The sequence below is a fragment of the Octopus bimaculoides genome, chromosome 22 (genome assembly GCF_046866305.1).
Source record: "Octopus bimaculoides isolate indiv1 chromosome 22, ASM4686630v1, whole genome shotgun sequence".
Lineage (NCBI taxonomy): Eukaryota > Metazoa > Mollusca > Cephalopoda > Octopoda > Octopodidae > Octopus > Octopus bimaculoides.
This window is the reverse complement of record NC_142949.1, coordinates 1505772-1527703: the sequence shown is the minus strand read 5'-3', so window position 1 is coordinate 1527703 and position 21932 is coordinate 1505772. Positions and strand designations below refer to the sequence as shown.

The 21932-nt window shown below is 36.6% G+C and overlaps 1 protein-coding gene across 2 annotated transcripts in view; it reads left to right on the top strand.

Annotated features, from left to right (window-relative positions):
- LOC106867756 (WD repeat-containing protein 11) overlaps positions 1-21724 on the top strand; it is a 35741-nt gene extending 14017 nt beyond the window's left edge. Inside the window, exons 14-31 of one of the 2 annotated variants that reach the window (XM_089339888.1) lie at positions 631-703; positions 1905-2013; positions 2807-2943; positions 4217-4343; positions 5734-5784; positions 8641-8747; positions 10579-10699; positions 11270-11438; positions 12348-12516; positions 13854-13919; positions 14399-14483; positions 15295-15489; positions 16175-16341; positions 16883-16977; positions 17678-17775; positions 18654-18728; positions 19954-20098; positions 21090-21724. In XM_089339888.1, coding sequence (XP_089196014.1) covers positions 631-703; positions 1905-2013; positions 2807-2943; positions 4217-4343; positions 5734-5784; positions 8641-8747; positions 10579-10699; positions 11270-11438; positions 12348-12516; positions 13854-13919; positions 14399-14483; positions 15295-15489; positions 16175-16341; positions 16883-16977; positions 17678-17775; positions 18654-18728; positions 19954-20098; positions 21090-21232 — 2132 coding nt within the window. In that variant the 3' untranslated portion in view covers positions 21233-21724. The remainder of the gene's footprint in view (positions 1-630; positions 704-1904; positions 2014-2806; positions 2944-4216; positions 4344-5733; positions 5785-8640; positions 8748-10578; positions 10700-11269; positions 11439-12347; positions 12517-13853; positions 13920-14398; positions 14484-15294; positions 15490-16174; positions 16342-16882; positions 16978-17677; positions 17776-18653; positions 18729-19953; positions 20099-21089) is intronic. The other variant, XM_089339889.1, reaches the window with a different exon arrangement.
- Positions 21725-21932: the final 208 nt, after the last annotated feature.

Here is a 21932-nt window from a genome sequence, read left to right as displayed (position 1 = left end):
CTCAACACATACCCATACCACCACACTCCATTTACCCTTGCCATCCATTTTACCAATTCCTCCGACCCCAGCATCCCCATCAAGTCCTCAGTCCTCCTCTTATCAAACAGCTTCACCTCACACATTTCTCTCACCATTGCTCTCCCAGTCCTTTTCAAAATTGCCATCTCTCTCTCTCTCTCTCCCTCAAACACCATATCTCATTCCCATACAGCATTGCAGTTCTCACACAACTCCTACAGACCTTTTTCCTTTCATCTTCAATGAGAACCTTTTCCCATATAACAATGCTCCACATTCCCTGAACTTCACCCAGCCAAGTCTCACTCTTACTGTCACAACTGCTTCACATCCACCCCTTATGTCCACCCTGTCTCCCAAATAACAAAACCCTCTCACCGTTTCCACCTCATCACATAAAGTTTCCACTGGTTCCACCAGCCCTACAGCTCTTTTCTCACATCTTCCTCAAACAAACTCTCTTGCCAGTCTTTCATAACCATTTAATACATACACACTCACATATATCATTATGTATATTTGTTTTATTTTGTTAAACTATCAAATACTTTTGACATGTTTCTCGCGCTTTATTCCTTTGCATATAAACAATTACACTTTCTTTTACAGGGAATGAAACCCCAATCCGAATTCAACGTGATGAAGAATCCCCTATCCATGCATTACGTGTGTCACCAATGAGGTAAATTATTAACCAGATTATCTCAGGGTAAAGATATAAAATAATCATGCAAAGAGCCGAGTCTGCTTTGCGGCATTTCTTCTGATGTTCTGCACTTCATGTTCAAATCAGGCCATAGTCAACTTTACCGTTTATATTTTCAGGGCTGATTAAAAAAAAAAGGGGTACTAATTCAAGGTGATGGATTAGTGGAATTGTAAGAATGTCAAGCTGGGTAACTTGTGATATTTTGTTCCAGCTCTATGTGCTCAGAGTTCAAATCTCACCATGGCCTATGTGGATGGTTGAGGCACCTTGGGTGCCTTTCATGGAAGTCTACTTTGTTGCATGTATTCAGGCCAGCTCACCTGTTTGAGGGTACCTCCCCTCCTCCTCCCATCCAATCTCAGAGGCTCTATAAAAAGTTATTTCCTAAAGAGATAAAAAAAAAACATTTTAACCCTAGGTCAGCCTGATTGAGCAAACATTTGATCAAAGGTGTCCTACTTTAACTGTTCTATATTTTTCTAGCCATAGTGTATCTTGGAATATATTGTCTTGTATATCTTTTTTTTTTTCTTTAACAATGGTAGAGTGAGATTAGAGTGAAGTTTGGTTGAAGTTTCTACCAGGTTAAGTGACCACATAAAAGCCCACATGTGGTGCATTTTGAATCGTTTTATAGTTAACTTCAGTATGCTTGAAAGATTAAGCTGTTTTCTTTCACAATCACAAGATCCTGGTTTCAGATTTGTTGCATGGCATCATCAGACTATATTTTGTGGAAAATTATGATAAGAATGAAAGAGACACAAGTAATAAAACAAGGCAAGAATGTTTATGGATTTTAGAGAGAGAGAATGAGGGATCGCTGAGGAAATCATGGCAAAGTATGGGATCACATGGGTCATGAAACAGGGAGAGAATATTGCAAGGATTTAAAGAATTATGAGTTTTGGAAGTTATTTGAAAACTTAAAGAATTACAAATTTCAAAGATTTTTTCTCCAAGATTATGGCAAAAAACACTGGCCCAATGGACCTCACTGTGGAAATGAACCTGAAATCATTTGGTTGCAAAGCAAAAATTTTAACCACACAGCCTTTACATCAGTATCTTTTCTACTTAAAATTTAAGAATTTCCATTTTGTTTTCTTTTTTTATAATAAGGTTCCGTTAATGAGATTTGAAGATGTATACTTGTTTTTCTTTTCCTTTACAGACAGTATTTTGTAATTACATTTAAAGACAAACCATTTGAATTATGGGACCTGAAGAATTTATCTCTGCTACGAGATGTGAGGAAGAGTTCAGCACGTATGACAGCTGTGGTATGTTTCAGGGATCCAATTTCTTTTTGAATATTTTTTTTCTTGTTATAGAGGTCAGCCATGATATATTTTCGAGATCAGACATGTTTTGAATGTGTTTTTTCTTCTTCTTAAAGATGACTGCTGTATTATGGTTTGAAAATCTAAGTTGTTTTGAATGTTTTCCATGAGAGGTGACTGTTCTGCTACTGTTCTGTCTTGGAAATGAACTGGTTGAGAATATTTCCCCACCCCACTACAGATATATCAATCATACATTCATATATGTCACAACAATGGCCATAAAAATGTTTTGTTGTTGTTGTGTGTGTGTGTGTGCATATATTATATATATATATATATATATATATATATATATATATATATATATATATTGATAGAAAGGACAACAAAAGAAAGAAAGAGACCTCAATATTATGTAAATAGAGGAATTTATCTGTAAAAATATGTCACAATTATTCGGTAGCCATGATAAAGTTTTATCATGGCTACCAAATAAGTGTCACATATTTTTACAGATATATATATATATATATATATATATATACATATATATATATATATATATATATATATATATATATATATATATATATACATATATATATATATCTGTATATGCATGTATGTTTTTTTATAGAGAATTAACTTATTGATATTGCTATGTGATGTGTTATTTAATTGTATTTTGAACATGTTAATGTCATGATTGTTTAAAACCATCTGTTAATTATTTTAAATTAAATTTTCTTCTTGACTCTGACGACTTTTGTATTTCGTTTGCCACATCTAGGAATGGTTTCCCGCCTCTAACATTCGGACATTGAAGAGGAAACTCAATACTGAATCTAAAGACTCTGATAGTTCTGTAAACATCAACACCGAAAGCCTTTCTTCCTCATCATTGTCTAATTTAGATAATTCCTCAAAGTAAGAATTTGATTGATTGATTGATTTACTATTCTTTTTTGTTTTTTAACAATTGGTTTTGTATTGTGTCATTCTCAGACCTGTGGCACACATTTAGGCAAATAACAAAGTGTCGCCCATGAATTTATTCTTTTAGATAAAGCCTTGTTTCTGTGCCTAGCTAAGGACCATACTCTAACACGTAGTGGTTGATCATATGGAATGCAGTGTGACAGTGGGGACGTGTCTTCTGTCCATTATCTGGACTGCTTCCATACACTGCACTCTGTCCACTGTCCAAACAACTACACCAACACCAAGTGTCTTTTTGTACACTTGGTGTTTGTGTTATCATTTTGATCTTGGTCGACCCTAATCTATTGATCAAAAGCTTTCCAACCATGCCTAACCCATCTGTTTTCAGAAACAGTATTCCCAGAACTATATTGTAATGTGTCTTTCTCTTTAAAATACTTTGGTGTGAGATGAGGGAGATCTGGCTGTCATTTTTAGCATTGTTCATTCCATGTCTTCAGTTTGAGGATAATTTAACCCTTTCGCATTCAGATTACTCTGTCTAAAAAATAATGCATATTTATTCACATTGTTTTGAATGAATCATGCCTTGCCTCAAACTTCTGAGATTTCAATGATGTTATGCATTATTTTTAGAATGACATTGTAAGATAGGTTTGAAAGGCCAGATCAGGCCAGTTTGAACATAAAACAGGGAGAATATTTGGGCCAAATATGCCCTGTTTAAATTCTAAAGTGTTAATCCTTTCTTCCTTTCAGTTTCAGAGCCACTGAAAAGGGTCATTGGGCTTTGCTACCTCTGATTCAGCCATTTAAAGAAAAATAGTGTGTGTATATGTGGGGGGGGAGTGTCTATGTATTGGGCTTCGTTGTTTGCTCGTCCACACATTATTGTCGTTTAGTTCTGATTCAGGAGACTTGTGTTGATTTCTCCTCCTCTCACCCTACCCACACCAAACTCTCCGTTCACTGCTCCCAATTCCTCCCTCTGCGCAGGCTCTGCATTGACAATCATGACTTTGAGACTCAGACTCAACTCATGGCTCGCCACTTCATCCTTCGTGGATATCTCAAATATGTAATATAATTTGATAAATCTAGATGGATAAGATTAGTACTGGACATAAATACTAAGGTTATGATAGTCATCAAAAGTCCATAAAGATGGTGCTCTAGCATGGCCACAGTAAAAAACTAAATAAATAGAAGTATTCTGATTGTTTTGTCTCATTGTTCCATTTTATCTTTGGTATTTTAGTGAGAACAAGCCAAGCGGTAAAGTAACTGGTAAGGAACATTTGGTATTTACAGACCAAGAAAGCACCTTGTACCATTTTGTTATTGAAGGAAGCACCATCACAGATGTCTCTAAACTTCCTGTGGAGGTAAGCTAGCTTATTACATCTTCAGAATAATCTACCCAAAAACACCATCCATAAGCAACACTGTGGTTTAGTTTGTGTTAAGATGAACATCATTTAATGCAGGGTACGTTCAAAAGATAATTGGAAATAATTAAGTGGTGAGAAGTAAGCAATATTAGTCATTGGCTAAGTACAGAGAAATCTATGATTTGCTGATGAGGTCATAATAAAACTGAAACATGTCCAGAGTTGTTTCCCTTACTGAAATGATGTACTAATATAATTCTCAGTGTTTCTCCTCTTGGTTTGTCCTTCCTTTTTGACATGCATATCAAAGGCAATTAACTGCCAAGATGCTCTTACTATCTCTGTATGTTGTCATATATAATTGTATATTTTATTATTTATTAAATGATAAAGAGGGACATGTATTTTATTCATTTGATTCCTTTAAATACACAAGTAATTGAATATAAAACCAAATATTTATCACTGTGGATTTTCAAAATATCTGCTAGTTAAAATAATATCTATCATCAACTGATATTGTTTTTCCCTCGTTGCATAAATACCTTTAGTTTATCTATTAATGCTCCGTGTATCAACTATGTTAACTATTACATTTACACATGTTTTCATTCCTTTCAACTCAGGTTTTGTTGGAACTCCTGGAGTCTTGTATGTGTAGCAAGCTTGCTACCTGCAGCCTATGATACCATGCTATCTGTTCTTTTCAACTGTCTGATATTTCCCTAATTATTCTGGCTGTGCCAAGGAAGCAAATATTTTATAACAGTTCTGCTGGGCACTCTATTCCAATTTCCTTTATATTCTTCTTGATGCCTTCTGATACTGTCCTGAAGGATCCAACACTATCTTCACCTTCTACATTTTCCATAGCTGGGCTGTTTCATACTTTAGAGAATTGAACATGTCTATATTTTTGCCTTCCTTCTTGACTATTCATTCGTCAAAGGGGCATGCAACATCAGTTATATAGCATATGTGGTTCACGTTGTCCACCACCACTAGGTCTGCCTTGTTGTGTTCAAGTACAAGATTTTGTAGGTCTCCAACTCCTCCACTCTCTGCAGTTTGTGCTCATACCATGTCTTGCCTTGCTCTAGACTCCACTTTTCACATAGGTAGCATTTTTGCTACCTCACCATGTTACCAAAACTTGTAGTAGTTTTGGGCAAGTCTAAGGCATTCGTTATCAATATAAATATATTGATATGAATACATATAAATGTATTTCTATATTTTAGTTAGTTATGTTCCGTCCAACCTGTCTTAGTATTCATGTATTTTGGTGTGAATGAATATGTTATCAAGTCGTTTCAAGAGAATTGGAATATTGACAAGTTTTACTAGATCAAAGTTTTTCTTTTTTGGATTATTTTGTTAACAGGGGACTTCAGAATGTGTGGATGTCTCTCCCAATACCTGGGGTAGACAAAAGGTTTGTCTTTTAGACATTTTTTTTTCTGAAAAATTTTCTTGTGTTTACATTTTATTCAGTATGGCTTCTGCTAATAGAGGCACAGCAAGAGGTACTAATGAGAAAAGAAGTGGCACTGAATATGCTCCAAATAACAAAATAACTTTTGAACACATGAAAGTGAATTTAAAAAAAGGTAACCAAAAAAAAAAGACAATGAAATAAATAAATTCAGTTATAAACATTATCTGGTACTCAAAAACACAAATTTGCATGACATAAACAGAAGTACAAACAACGAATACAACAACAATAACAGTAATGCAAACTTGTATGAATTTAACAAAAGTACTAACAACTCCTTTGCTATCATAACAAATCATAGGGAAGTTTTAGACACAGGTCAAGTTCAGTCAACGAAAGTGGCATGGCAATGATAAGTTACAAAGAAGTGTGCTTCTTTGCCTGAGGGATTTATCCAAGAACAAGCAAAGAGGAAAGCCCTTCAGCTTTTGTAAAGCTTTCTGTTTTACAAAAGCTGGAGGAGATGACCACAATGCCCACATATTACCATATGCCCTCAAAGGAACAATTAATGGAAGCCCTTGACAATTTGTGGTATGATGTGTATTCCATTGATAGATGTTGGGTATATAAGGTATGTACCAAGTCTTCAAAAGTGAGGATAAAGTAAAATCCAGGTGAGGCTGGTGTGCTACACACTTGCAACTTGCAAATGGATGCTCAGCAAGAGATGTTGGTGGTGATATTAACCCTTGGCTTATCTTCTTTGTGTTTCTGACATATTACAGGCAGGTGGTGGGCACACAGGTGAGCACAGAATGATGTAGTTTGCATGACCATGCAAGTTCTAATGACCCCTGAAGATTTCACGATAATCTTGGAGCTGAATCCCATTGTCAGAGCTGAGAGAAGGGTAATAAGGCTGGTGGTGCAAAGCAGAAAGCATAGCTGCTTCATGTGTAGTGGCAGTGTGAGTTACAGGAGCTGGAAAGACAGTGAGAATGGACAACAGCAACAATAATTACAGGTTGCTTCTAGAATAGTACCAATTGCATCACTAGTTGCAGCCTCAAAGAGAGTGGAAAAAAATCTCTTCATTTTCAATGCCAGAAACTGCTCACAGGAGATCCTTTCCTCCAGCCATGACCAATGGTGTCACCCCATCATCTTGTAATAATGAGGAGGTGATAGAAGAGAGCCAGGGGTGGATAAATTTTGGGGACATTGGAAAACAAAAGACTTCCCCTGCCAAAAAAAAAAAAGTAAGCTCAAGCAGAAAGAGTGAGTCACATCTCTCATTGGGTTTGTATGCAGTTGACAATCCTTAGAAAAAAAACCCACCAAAGGACTGTTGGAGGATTTGAATGCAATGCAGGAAGACATAGAAGATTAAATTGTAAACTGAAGCAGTGATGAGCTTTGTCTATGTGGAACATGCAAGCGATTAACTATTTCAGGTACCAGGAGAGGTGGCACCTTTTTTTTATACACTCCGAATCTTGAGTTGCTCACTGGCACCTTCAGGACTGATCATTTTGAGGATATATATGGATGTAGGGTACATGAAAAGAGGAGGTGGTCAGTATAAATGGATGCCCTTATCAAGTTCTGATGATTGCTTTTTGCATGTGTGTGGGTTGGTTGCTATTATTTGTTTTGTGTTTTTATTTATATTCTTTTATTTATATCTATTTATATTTTTATATATATTTGTGTAAAGTTTTAAAAAAATCTTAATATATCCCGATATATTGTATGACATCCTTGCCCACTTCTTGTCATCATTTTACACATCTTTCTAACCTTTTCGTTATGTGTTAATGTATGAACGAGCCTTGATGGCCTTACAAAACAAACAATTATTATTACTATTATTGGATTAGCATAATCATTAGTGTTGGACAAAAACCTTGCAATAACAAAAAAATAATGGTAAGAGTGAGCCTTCCATGAATATCTCCTCGTGTATTTTCACATTTCCTAATGGTTGTGTATATTTTTGAGAGATTTTTCAGCCAGAATCTCTGAATACCATCTGGCTGGTTTAGGAGTTTTCCAATTTAAATATCTCTTGCACTTTCTTTGTTTTCGTCCATCTTCCATTTCACTTTCAAATTTCCATAATCGGTCTGCTTCTAAATCATACTGAACTTCTTTGCTGCTGCTACTGCTTATTATTATTATTATTATTATTATTTTTAACTCAGGTTTTGTTGGAACTCCTGGAGTCTTGCATGCGTAGCAGACTTGCTACCTGCAGCCTATAGTACCATGCTACCTGTTCTTTTTAACTATCTGAAAATACTTTCCTCATTATTATTATTATTATTATTATTATTATTATTATTATTATTATTATTATTATTATGGCAGTGGTGAGCTGGCAGAATCATTTGCATGATGGGCAAAATGCTTGGTGGCATTTTGTCTGTCTTTACATTTTGAGTTCAAATTCTGCCAAGGTTGATTTCGCCTTTCATCCTTTTGGGGTGGATAAATATGTACCAGTTGAAAACTGAGGTTGATTTAATTGACTGAGCTCCTCCCCCAAAATTACTGACTTTGTACCAAAATTATTATTCGAGCTGGCCTAAGGTGGTGCGCTGGCAGAATCGTTAGCACGGCAGGTGAAATGCTTAACTGTATTTTGGCCGTCACTACGTTCTGGGTTCAAATTCCGCCCAGGTCGACTTTGCCTTTCACCCTTTCAGAGTCGATAAATTAAGTACCAGTTGAGTACTGGGGTCGATGTAATCAACTATCCCCTCCCCCAAAATTTCTGGCCTTGTGCCTATAGTAGAAAGGATTATTATTATTATTATTATCATCATTGTTATTTAAATTAATTTTCAGAGTGGACTTAGTATCATTACTTCATTAGCCTGGAAAAACGATCATTTGGCTTTTGGTGATGTTGATGGTGTCTTATCAATCTGGGACCTCAAAGGAAGAATATCAAGGTTTGTTTCATGAAATTTGTACTCTATTTTATTATCAAGATCTTTTTCTCTCAGTAATCACCACAGACTTGTTGATGCTTACCCCTGAGGTCAACTCTAATCCAATAAAAAAAGTTATAGAAAGCATTTCTTTCATTTGTAACATACTTTCTGTTTTTTTGTTTTTGTTTTCTAAATGTAGTGTATGGGTGGGGGTGTTGCAAAGTTCCTGGCTTTAAGGGTATCGTGAAAGGCCTGGTTGGAAGCCCAACCTTCCAAGTTCTTTTACTGGGCTTAGAATAACTGAAGGAATGCTGCAATGAGTGAATCTGGGAGGGGAATATGTTGGATAAACTGATCCTCCTGTATTTTCTTTTACCCAAAGCCAGAAACCTTTCAGCACTCTCTTGTGTCTAACACTATATCAACTCTCCTGTTACTTTTCTCAAGATGATAATTTATGATTTGAGAGTGATTTAGCTGCTATTTTTTTGCAGATTGAGTGGCTACATATCTCCCTTCGGTCACATATCTGTTATTCACTGCATCCAACTTAATCCCTGTCTCTCACACTGTCTTCACTCTTGTACACTTACCCACTGTCCTGTCCTCTATCTCATATCCACTTTCTACCTCAACCTCGTATCTCTCTCTCTCTCTTTCCAGGTGAGCAAGCCATTATACTCACCACTTCAGCAAGACACTTGCTTCTGTCCCTCTATGTTACTTTCATATTCCTGAATGCTATACCCCACTCATTTAAGGGGGTCTTGTCTTGTGGGTACTTGGTGGCTTCACTCGTGTTGCCACCATGAAAAAAGCACCCAGTAACACTCAGTGAAGTGGCTGACATTCTGGAGGGTATCTGACTGTAGAAACAATGCCAAAGCAGACATTGGAGCTTGGTGCAACCCTTGCTGATCTGTTTGTGTCAAACTGTCCAACTCATGCCACTAAACAAAAGAGGACATTAAATCATCACCATCGTTTTACATCCTCTTTCCATGCTGGCATGGGTTAGACACTTTGACTGGAACTGGTAAGCCGAAGAGCTGCGCCAGGTTCCAGTCTGATCTGGCATGGTTTCTACAGCTGGATGCCTTCCCCAATGCCTACCACTCCAGGAATATAATGAGTGCTTTTTATGTGCCACTGGTATGGGTGCCATGTGCACGACACCGGCAGTGGCCACGATTACAATTTCACAGGTGCCATTTATGACACTGGCAACGGCCATGACTACGACTCCACTTGGTTTGACAAGTCTCAAGCACAGCATATCTCCAAAGGTCTGATGATAATAATAGGACAAATAATGTATAATGTTTGTCTGTTGTTGTTGACAATGACCAAGAACACCATGGGAGGAGAAGATGGGTCATGGTGTGTCTGGCTGTGGCCGATCTGGCCAATATGTGCTCAGAAGGTTCTGCCACAGGGTGGGCACTACCTGTGGTCTGCTGAGAATGGAGGGAAGGAGTTGGCTCAGGACTTGTGCAGCTTTTTTCTCTTTGTGCTCCTGCGATTTTATTCTGTTTACAGGAGGTGGCCCCTCTTGATCTGCCAAGCATTTACATGCTGCTAAGGAGAGCACGAGAGCTCACATCTGACAGGCAGGTCATTTCATTCGTATGTCTGACACACACGGGGACCCAAAAGACTGTTTTACAATGAATTGGCAGAGTGTACTGGGTAGGTTTTACATGGCATCAGCACTGGTGAGGTCTGTTTCGGCATGGTTTTTACAGCTGGATGCCCTTCCTAATACCAACCACTTTACAGATGAATATTTATTGAGAATGTATACTCACACACAGGAAGAATTTAAAATTTTTTGTGTACATCTTTCCAGAACCATATCCACCCACAGATCAGCAATTAAAAAGATACGCTTTGGACCAGGGAAAGCAAATTTGAAATTCTTCCTCAAGTATAATGATGGCTTAGATATATACGAGATAAAAAGTCAAAAGGTAAGAGAAACAACTTTAACCCATTTTGTTAATGACAGTGTTTTTTTATAATTATATATTGTTTCTGTAAATATGAATGAGTTAAGTGTCTTTAATGCTCACGGGTCCTATGACCTACAAATGTACAGCTGACTTACAAGCTATGCATGACCTACATTTCTTAGAAATTAGAAATCTTCAGAGAAAGGGTACCCTACTTCACCAGTATGCACTAGTACAGTAGATGCACTACATCACACACACACATAAATGTATATGTATATCTATCTGTCCATCCATCCATCCATCCATCCAATTTTTGGTGCCAGATGTTCTAGGCATATATATATATATATATATATATATATGTATATGTATATATATACACACACACATATACATATATCTGCCAAATGAGCAAAAGGACTACTTTTACTTTTGCTGCCTTATGTGTCTCACAATGAAGGAAGACCCAAATCTACATCTAAGACCACACACACACACACACTAAGAAAACCAACAAAGTTAAAATGAAAGAGTCTAGGTGATACTTTATTATCATTATTGTTGTAATTGTTGTTTCTGTTTCAGGAAGAACTGATCGTTTCTTATAAGTGTTCCAAAGATGTTCCCAAAATCATTGATGCTGAATGGGGTCAGTCTGACAAGCCAGTTGTCTTGATGTCTGATGGCTGTATCAGAGTGTTTGATCTTACTATGAAGAAGGCCTCCTCTCACATGATGGACTGGGATTTAGAAGGTATCCCTTTAGTCTTTCAATGTTTCCAGTCAGTGGTGGACTGTTGCACCACTTCATTATACTAGCCCTTGCACATATTACTGTATTGAACACACACACACACACACACATAACAAATCAGAGAAATGGCAAATGGAATTCACAAGAATCTTTATTCATCACAATGATTGTCTCAACCCATCGTGCATTACTTCCTTGCAATTTGGTTATGGTGCATTCTTCAGTGCAGATGTGTGTCTCATTAGGTTTCCTTTTCAGAAAGAAGATACCTTTGCTCAATATAATCAGTTTCACTTGATTCAGTTATACAGCATGTTGTTATTGCCAGTAGGTTCTCTCTCTCTCTCTCTCTCGAGAGAGAGAGAGAGAGAGAGAGAGAGAGACCTATTTAGCAGTATTGAAAGGTTGTATATGTTTTATATTACCAACCCTTATCTGGTTTCCAAGTAAGAGTTTTTTCTTTTATTCCACAAATGTTCAAAGTGCAAAAATGTAAGCATGAAGATGCATTATGAACACACATTCATTTTATGATTGTTTCTCCATGCTTGCATAGGTTGAACAAATGTCATTTGAGGCATTGTTTTGCAGCCAAATGTTTTTCCTAATGCTAACCTTTGCCTCTTTTTCAAGTAAGGGATCTCTTATTCCACATTGCTTTAAAGCCATGAAGAAGCTTGACCATTTTGCTGACAGAAGAAACTGACAACAAAACTGCCCACAAACAAATACACAAGGACACATGCAATGACACACACACACACACACATTCTCATTTAACATCCCTTTTTCCATGGTGGCATGTTTTATATATATATATATATATATGTGTGCGTGTGTATACACATGCACACATACATGCATGCACAAACACGCATACACATGATTAAAAATTTTTTTTTTTTTTAGAGAAAATATTTTGCCCTTCCTTCCTACCTTCTCCTGGATCTTTATTGATGAAAACATTTCTACAACATCAACCGTGGAATGAAAAATATACGTTTGAGCTGTCTGGTATGAGGGATGAGGAGCAAGAAATTCAGACTGCTGTCAATAAACAACTAAAACTTATTAACAGGTAATCATCATCGTTTAACGTCCACTTTCCATGCTAGCATGGGTTGGACGAAATAATGTTCTTTCTTTCTCTTGTCTATAATTTTATAGGAGAGTAATGGGGTGATTGGTGATTTTCTTTCACCTCAGGTCAGCATTGGTCAAACAGACATATGATTAAAGGCATTCTAAAAGTAATTGTAATGTTAATGATGGTGGTAATAATGAGATTAACAACAATAATAATGTTTAGAAAATTACTATTTTTAAATCTCACAACGTGAGATATTCAGCGACAATATTTTGGAGTAAAGATTGTTTGCCAACATAACATGGCAGTCCTGGTTTAGGACGAATGTTACTGTAATTTAGCCCCAGGAAACATCATCTCCAACTGGCTATAAAGTAATTTTCTCATTTATTGATCAATGACTAGTTGTCACTTTGAAAACTATATTTTTTGAATGGGAATTTGGCAGCGCCACCTCTAGCTGAGCAATTATTCTGTGCCGATGAAGGGAAATAATCCAGAAGTTGTGATACACAGATATTGTTTTGAACTGAGTGGGGGTGCTAGATTCCCTTGTTTGAAAATATAAGGACACAAATCATGTCGTATAGCCAGCTGGAGACAATGTCTCCTGGGGCTAAATTACAGCAACATTCATCCTAAACCAGGACTGCCATGTTATATTGGCAAACAATCTTTACTCCAATAATAATGATGATAATGATAGTGTGAGGGTGCATGGCTGTGGTTTGGGTGTTCGACTCATGAGTATAAGATTGTGGTTTCGATTCTTGGACTGAGCAATGTGTTGTGTTCTTGGAGGTGGCCAGCTGACAGAATCATGAGGAACAAAAGGTTTAGTGGCATTTTGTCCATCTTCGCATTCTGAGTTCAAATTCTTCTGAGGTCGACTTTGCTTTCATCCCTTTGGGGTCGATGAAAAAAGTACCAGTTGAACCCTGGAATCGATTTAATTGATTTGCCCCTCCCCCTAAATAGCTGGCCTTGTGCCAAAATTTGAAAGTAACGAAAGAATAATGAGAATGATAATGAAGGATGTTAATGAGGTGAATAATGATGATGGTAATGACTGCTAATAATAATGGTAATAACTGGTAATAATTATGATAATGATAATGGTAATATTGGTAATGACTGCAACAACAATGGTAACAGTGGTGGTAGGGACAGTGGCAGTGGTGGTGATGACAGCGTTAATAAAGGTGGTAACGATCCTGGTAATAAGGATGTTAATGAAGATGACAGTGATGATGATGATGATAATGACCATTGGTAATAATAATTATCAATTGTAAAGACAATGTTCTTATTTTCTCTCCACCGTTCAGTGACTTGATGACTTACCTTCCTTCTTCAAAGTTCGGTGTAGCTCAACGTTGTCTTTTCGTTGCCAAGTAAGTTACTTTTTCTCCTTTCACTTCTCTTCATTTCACTATATTGTATTTCCTTTATTGTAAATGAGAAAAAATATAGTATTTCAACCATTCATTCATCCATTCGATATCAGGCAAATGCTAGTGCCAGTCATATTGGTTTACCTTATCTATATAAAAGGCCAAATCAAGCCAAAATCATGTGATCTGGTTGTCCGAGTGGCATACGTCTTCATGTTCTGAGTTCAAATTCTGCCGAAATTGACTTTGCCTTTCATCCTTTCGGGGTCAATAAAATAAGTACCAGTAATCGATTTACACCTCACCTGAAATTGCAGGCCTTGTACCAAAATTTTAAATCAATATGTTGTATAAATTATTTATATAATATGTTATTGAAAGCATTTAAAGATTTTCATATGCTGTATAAACTATTTAAATATTTATAATATGTTGTATAAACTATTTGGAAGTTATAATGTTTTATATATTATTTAAAGGTTATTTGGTGATGAAGCTGAACTTCACTTTTGGACCGTTGCACTCCACTATATTAGATCTGAGAAAATATCTCCCATGAGTAAGGTAGGTTACCAATGGGGCTTATTTGATGAACTAATCTTTTACTCTACATCACTCAAATATTTACTTAATGTTACATATATGGTTACTCAATATATAAAACAAAGAGAGACGACAAAGAAATAAATGAACTTCATTATCTTATAACTGTTTCTGCTATAAGATGTAGTTGACACCTTATAGCTTTATCAGAGCCTTGAGCTATAAGGTGTTATTCAGCAAACACTTCTTTCTGAAACATACATGTATTGAGTTCTACATTGGGTTATTGGTATTGAAATACATATATATATTTATATATATATATGTAACAGAGTTAATAGTGAGGGGTTATCAATCTGGGCAAAATACTTCATACGATCTCTGTTGGCCCCCAGGCTAACAATATTGTTTAGATTCGTGAAGTACTCCGAGTATTCTTATGGCAGGATTCAAGGTTATGGTTCATCACCATTCTACATTATAAATCCATGGTTGGGCTCCAGTCAAACTGGTTTTTACACAAAGTGATATATAAGAAAAGATGTGTGTATATATATATATATATATATACATGCACACACACACACACACACATATTAAGTCAGAAAAATTGATTGTAGGTATGACGTTTTAGTGATGTTCATCTCTACACACTCATTCACACCTTACCATGCTAGCTTCTACTTTACTGTAACTTCTCTTCTTGTCTCCACATAAGTGACATTTCTCCTTCTCTATACTGATAAACCTTGTGTCGTTAGAGCTTACAAATGATTATCAGACGATTCAATTACTTGTTTAATTAATGTAAAAATATTTTTCTAAAATACAGAATGTTAGCCGCAGCATATCCGAGGGAATGATCGGAGATCTATTTGTTCCCTTGGGTCCTAACAACAAAGAGGTCCATGACTTGGTAGTCTTTGATAATCCAAAACAAAACAACAATAACATTTTGATTCAGCAATTCAGGGATGAACCCTTGGAGAAATGCTATGATGTCCTCCAAGACAGCGCTACGTTTCAGGTAAGTTGACATGCAGGTGCTTTCTTCATTGAAGTGGATACGTGTGTGTGGAGTGGATGTATGCACGTGTGTGTGCATGCACGTGTGTGTGCATGCACGTGTGTGTGTGTGTGTGTTGTCTCTGGATTATTCGTAGTGTTTCGTAAATTGTCATATTTTATGGTAAGGGCAGTGGATTAACAGAATCAGTAGAGCATCCATTGAAATTCCTTTCCCTATGACCTCTTACATTCCAGGGAAATAGACATTGCTTTTATTTTTCCAGTGCTTGACAAAATAATGTACCAGTGATGTACTGGGATCAGTTTAATTGGTTGTACACTGTCTTAACAAAATTTGTGTTTCAATGGCTGTGTTGGAAATCAATAATAATTACAGAAAATTTTGCTTAACCTGTCTGCATTTAAACTGGCCATATCTGGCCCAAATATTCTACGTATTTCTCATTCAAAGTGGCCAGCTCCATCCAGCCTCTCACACCTACCCTACAATGTCATTCTAAAAATAAGCAGTCACATCATTGAAACCTTAAAACTACTTTTAACCTGGCTACTCTCACATGTACCTGGACTGGTTACATCTGGCTACTTCTGTCCAGGTTACCTCTGGTCTACTTAGACCAAACCTGACAGGTTTTACTCATACATCATACAATTAAAATGATTTTTCTTTTTGTAATTTCCAGAAATACCAACTTGATCGAATTGCCCTGCATGATAGCAAGAGGGCCACATATGAAAATACCAAAAAATGTGCTGAGAACTACATGCTGTTGGGACAGACTGACCGTGCTGTCCAGTTGCTATTGGAAACTGAAGCTGATAATGATAACTATTATGTGGATAGTCTAAGGTAACAGTTAACTCTTTTGCTGGTTTCAGCCATGCTGGGCATTGCTTTCAGCATTTCCAGTTGACCATATTGACCCCTATATTTCAGGCAGTTGTAAGCAGTGGACACACACACACACACACACACAATGGGCTTTTTTTAGCTTCCGTCTACCAAATCCACTTACAAGGATTTAATCAGCCTAAGTCTATAGTAGAAGACTCTTGCTCAAGGTGCCACGCTGTGAAACTGAACCAGGAACCATGTGGTTGCACTGCAAACTTCTTACCACACAGCCACACCTGCACCAAAATTTCATTTCATTTTCATTTTATCTAGTGTCAGCTCATGAGCTGTGGCCATGCTAGGGCACCGCCATTTATGTCAACAATTCATTTAAATTAAAAAATTTTTTTTGCATCAAATTCTTTAGGGAGTAATCTCCAGATTGCTTCCTAACATTAGTACAAGACCACAGGCATTGTTGATTAAGTTGATCCTCAACACTAAGCTGATACAATAAACACCATTATAATTCCTATGTTAACTTCTACTGTTGCAGAGCATGTCTTGTTGCCAGCATCCGGTCATCAGGAGCCAGTCAAAGTACCATCAAACTGGTGGCTACTAATTTGATTGCTAATGGAAAACTATCAGGTTAATTACATTTTTTGAACATTTTTTTAGTCAGTTTTAATGTTAAATTTGATTATTTATTTTAAAATTTGTTTGTTTAATTAAAATCTGATTATTTAATCAAAATCTGATTATTTAATCAAAATTTGATTATTTAATTTTAAAAATTTGATTTTAAAAAAATAAAATCTGATATTTACTGAAATTTATTTGTATAAATATGCAATATAATAATTTCACTTGGAATTTCTGCAATCCATCCATTTTCTCATTTGTTCATAACTATTTTGTGGTCAGCAGCAGCAGTTTTGAACCTTTGGAATATATTAATTTTCTTGTTATGTATGAACTGAAGTGTTTACTCTGCATTATCTCTGCAGCTTTTCTCTTAAGGTTTGAGCATTGAAGTGTCTGAACTCTAAAACCTCAAACATTAATTTCTTGTCCTCTGCAAATCTTGTTTTTTCTATCAACTTTTCAGTGACTTATATGACTGCTTTCACTATCTTTACCCTTCTTTTTATCCCCCTTTCCTCCACCACCATCCTGCGCAATCTTTCTCCCTTTTCTCCCCCCCCCCCCCCGCCTTTTCCTTCTTTCTTTCTTTCTGTGTCTAGTTGGCCTTGAATATTTAAGGACCTGGGGCAAGTGATGGTTCAGGGTTGGAGTAATATTCGATCTGTGGCTGATAATTTGGAATTAATTGTCTGTTATTTTGCAGAGGGAATCCAACTGCTGTGTTTAATAGACAAAGGTCTTGATGCCTGCCGTTATTTGCAGACCTATGGTCACTGGGATGAAGCAGTGTGGTTAGCCAAGGTATCTTTTATGTTTATGTATTTTTATTCACTCACAGGTCAACTCTGATCACCAGCATTCCAACCATGGCCATCCCTTTTTTTTGTTACCCCTTTAGCATTTAGATTACTCTTTCAAATGCTTATTTATTCACATTGTTTTGAATTAATTATGGATTATGTTGTAGCCTCAAGATTTTGATGATGAGATTGTTTAATTTTAAAATGACATTGTAGAGTAGGTTATTTCTCTTCATTGGCACCGGATGCATAAATGGCTAACTTTGATGCTTCCAGCTCAGGCTGGTGCTGGCTGCACACAGCGGCCAGATAGTCACATCCGTCTTTGCCCGATCTTCTTGCTAACTTTTAGCACGTCTCCATAAAGGCATTCGTTTGTCATATGTTGCTGCCATTTCACATTTAGGGTCATTCATCACATCCTTGTGTAGCAGACATCCAACCCAAATTAGACTTGTGGAGTCCACTTTATGGTGATGTAAGGAGAGAAAACATTGCCACACATCATCAACTTGATTGCAGACACTGGCCTGGAATGTACCCAGGACCTCAAGGCAGTGATGTTGGACTGGGAGGTGTGATGGGTAGATTTTGTTGCTGTGGCCCAGGCTGGAACCCGGCCATAAGAAGAAGATATATGATGAGCTTCTTTCAGTTTCTACTGACAAGTAGAAAATGTGTGCTCAAAGTGCCATACAGTGGGACTAAACTCAGAACGATGCTGTTGGCAAGCAAGCGTCCTACCACACATCCACACCTGTGTCATGTAAATGGAATTTAATAATTGAAATATGATTGTGAGACAAGGATAGGTGATGTTCTACATTCTGATTGTGTTATTGCTTCTGTTTTTAATCTTCTTTCTTGGTTTGAACCCAGGCAACCCTCAACTATTGTGAATACAGTGAAGTTGTGAAGAGATGGGCTGACCATTTATCTCAGCAGGGCCAAAAAGTAAGGGACACTTTTTTGTTTTATCTTTTATCTTTTTATTTTTAACTTGTTTTAGTCATTAGACTATGGCCATGCTGGGGCAGCGCCTTGAAGAATTTTAGTTGACTGAATTGACCCCAGGACTTATTTTTTAAAAAGTACTAGTACTTATACTATCAGTCTCTTTTGCTGAACCACTAAGTTAAAGGGACGTAAACACACCAACCCTGGTTATCATGTGGTGGTCAGGGAACAGACACACACACACACACACACACACACATACACGATGGGCTTCTTTCAGTTTCCGTCTACCAAATCCACTCACAAGGCTTTGGTTGGCCTGTGGCTATAGTAGAAGACACTTGCCCAAGGTGTTACACAGTGGGACTGAACCTGGAACAATGTGGTTGGGAAGCAAACTTCTTACCACACCTGAACCTGCAAACAAACTTTTTCAATAATTTTGTTTTTCATCGTCAATTTTACATTTGCTTTTTCCATGCTAACATGGGTTGGACAAGTCTTGTTTTGGCAGTATTCTTCAAGCATCTGTCCTTCCAGTTGCCAACATTACATTATTCCACTGCTGACCATTTTTTTTATGTGGAATATGCATGAATTGTTTTCACCTCAGAAGGATGACAGGCAAGCAATTATCTAACAAAGGAATTGATAAAGTTCTTGCTTTTCTCTTATTCAGATATGTAATGTGTTACAGAAAACAAACACAAAAAATATAAATACCTCTTAAACCCTTAGGGGATTACAGGAACCGATATGTAGGTAAATGTTTCACGGCATTAAGTTGTTGAAAGTTAAATACACCGCCTGGATAGGACGTCAGTCTATCATATGTAACTCACTTGTGATATTGGCATCTATTATCCATAGCTAAATGAGGAGATGAGAAATATGATAGTTGTTGTTGATGTTTAATCGCAGGTCAATCCTAAGTGAGAAGATTTATGGTAATAGCAAAAGTTGTGACTTTTGAGTGATATCTAGAACTATATTATCCTTTTTTTTTTCTTCTTCAGAAATTAAGATATAATTTTCTGGAAATTTATCTTCTATTTCTAGCACGTCAGGTTACCATTTGCTTGGATGATGTTGATTTGGTGGTGGAGGCTGAGGTGGTGATTTGATAGTGGTAGAGGTGATGTGGGGGTGGTAATATAGTGTTGGTGGTGTGAAGGCTATTTTTCTCTATACCACTGATTTTCTTTTTTGTTTTATTTTTCAGAGCAGAGCAATCCTTGCTATGCTGTCGCTTGGCCAGTTCCTCCGTGTCTCTGAAATGTTGTATGGCATGAGATACTTTGACAGGGCAGCCAGGTTTATAGAGGCATGTATGGAATTTGGTGTCATTGAGAAATCAGAAGAGAATGGTATCCTTTATAACAATCAGCTTCTTTGTTTCCTTATTATTTTCTCTTTTCTTCCTTTGTTTTACTTTTTTTTTCGTAATTCATTTTATATTAATGAAATTGTCTTTAAGCTATACTTTTTTACTTGTTTCAGTCATTTGACTGTGGGTCATGCTGGAGCACCGCCTTTAGTCGAGCAAATCGACCCCAGGACTTATTCTTTGTAAGCCTAGTACTTATTCTATCGGTCTCTTTTGCTGAACCGCTAAGTTACGGGGACACAAACACATCAGCATCGGTTGTCAAGCGATGTTGGGGGAACAAACACAGACATGCACACACACACACACACACACACACACACACACATATATATATGACGGGCTTCTTTGAGTTTCCGTCTACCAATACACGCACAAGGCTTTGGTCTACCATTATTAAATGTGGACGTGAATATTCAGTGTGTTGTGTAACAGTCTGACCCTGCTGTTTAAATGAAAGTAGTCAGAAGTGTAAGATGATCGTGAGAACTTACTATGTAACATCTTTGTGCCAGAGACACTTAAGACACTTGTCAGTGACATATAAAAGACACTCATGTCACTGTTGTGTAAAAGACACCCAGTACACTCTGTAGAGTGGTTAGGGTTAGGGATGGCATCCAGCCATAGAAACCAAGCGAAGACAAATGACTGGAGCCTGGTGCAACTCTCTGGCTTACCATCTCTGGTCAAACTGTCTATTCCATGCCTGCCAGAATGGACAATGGACATTTAATGATGAAGATGATTCAGCTGTCCAGTTTCTTTATTTATGATTGAAGGCTCTGGAAAAAGATATGGCTAACTTGTGCAATGTGTGATCTTTAAATTCACAATGATATTGCAATGTTATGCAGACTTTGGATGGTTCTGACACTAATTCATAATTTTAAATTTCATTTCCATAAAGTTTCATAAAGATTTTTAAAAATGCTTTTGAAGTTAAATTTTTCTTTAACAAAATTTTTCAGCACCATTGATTGAAGCTATATTCCTTGCATTTAGCCGGTATCTTATAAACATCGGTATGAAACAAGCGGCTCTTTATTATGGTCAAATGGCTGGAGAAAAAGGAGAACTACTGCTGAAAGAAGTGAACATATTATTCAGTTAAAGGGTACAGTTGGGTAGGAACAATGCAAAGTAAGACTTGGCAGAAATTACAGAGATTCTTCTGGTCTTACTGAACGATGCAGGTCCCTGGAAAAGTAAAAGTTAAACCATCAGAGTTTCCATTGGATTTTTAGCCAAAAATATGCAAAACCATTTCTATTATATTTAGCTATCAAAGTTTAATAGTAATTAAAATTTTATAAATAACCCTTACTTGTTTCCCTGACTCAAATGAATGAAAAAAAATAATAATTAAATAAATTTTTAGAGAATGAAAGGAAAACAAGGGGTTAAGTAATCCCAAGATAAAAAAAAGATGTGGTTGAGGGACACAGAAAACATTCTAGACTTAAATGTTAATTTTTATTGTGCCGCTGGTTAATAAGTTTATTATAATTATAAAGTATTTTAGCATCATGCTCAAAATGCAATTTGTTCAGTTATATCTAAACCTGTGATCTTCTGTTATATAATAAAATATTTTGTACAGTCATCTGTGAAATTTGTTTTTTTTGTTTTTGTTGTTTTTTTGCTTATCTATTTATTTATTTGCAGCCATTTGATTTATGAAACTGTTTTCACATCTTTTCATCCTAGAAAGAGTTTAAAAGACTTTTCCTTTGGGCTTTGGCTAATCTAGCTCTTTCTTTCTTTCCTTCCTTTTTCTTTCTCATTCTTTCTTTTTTTTCTTCCTCTCTTCC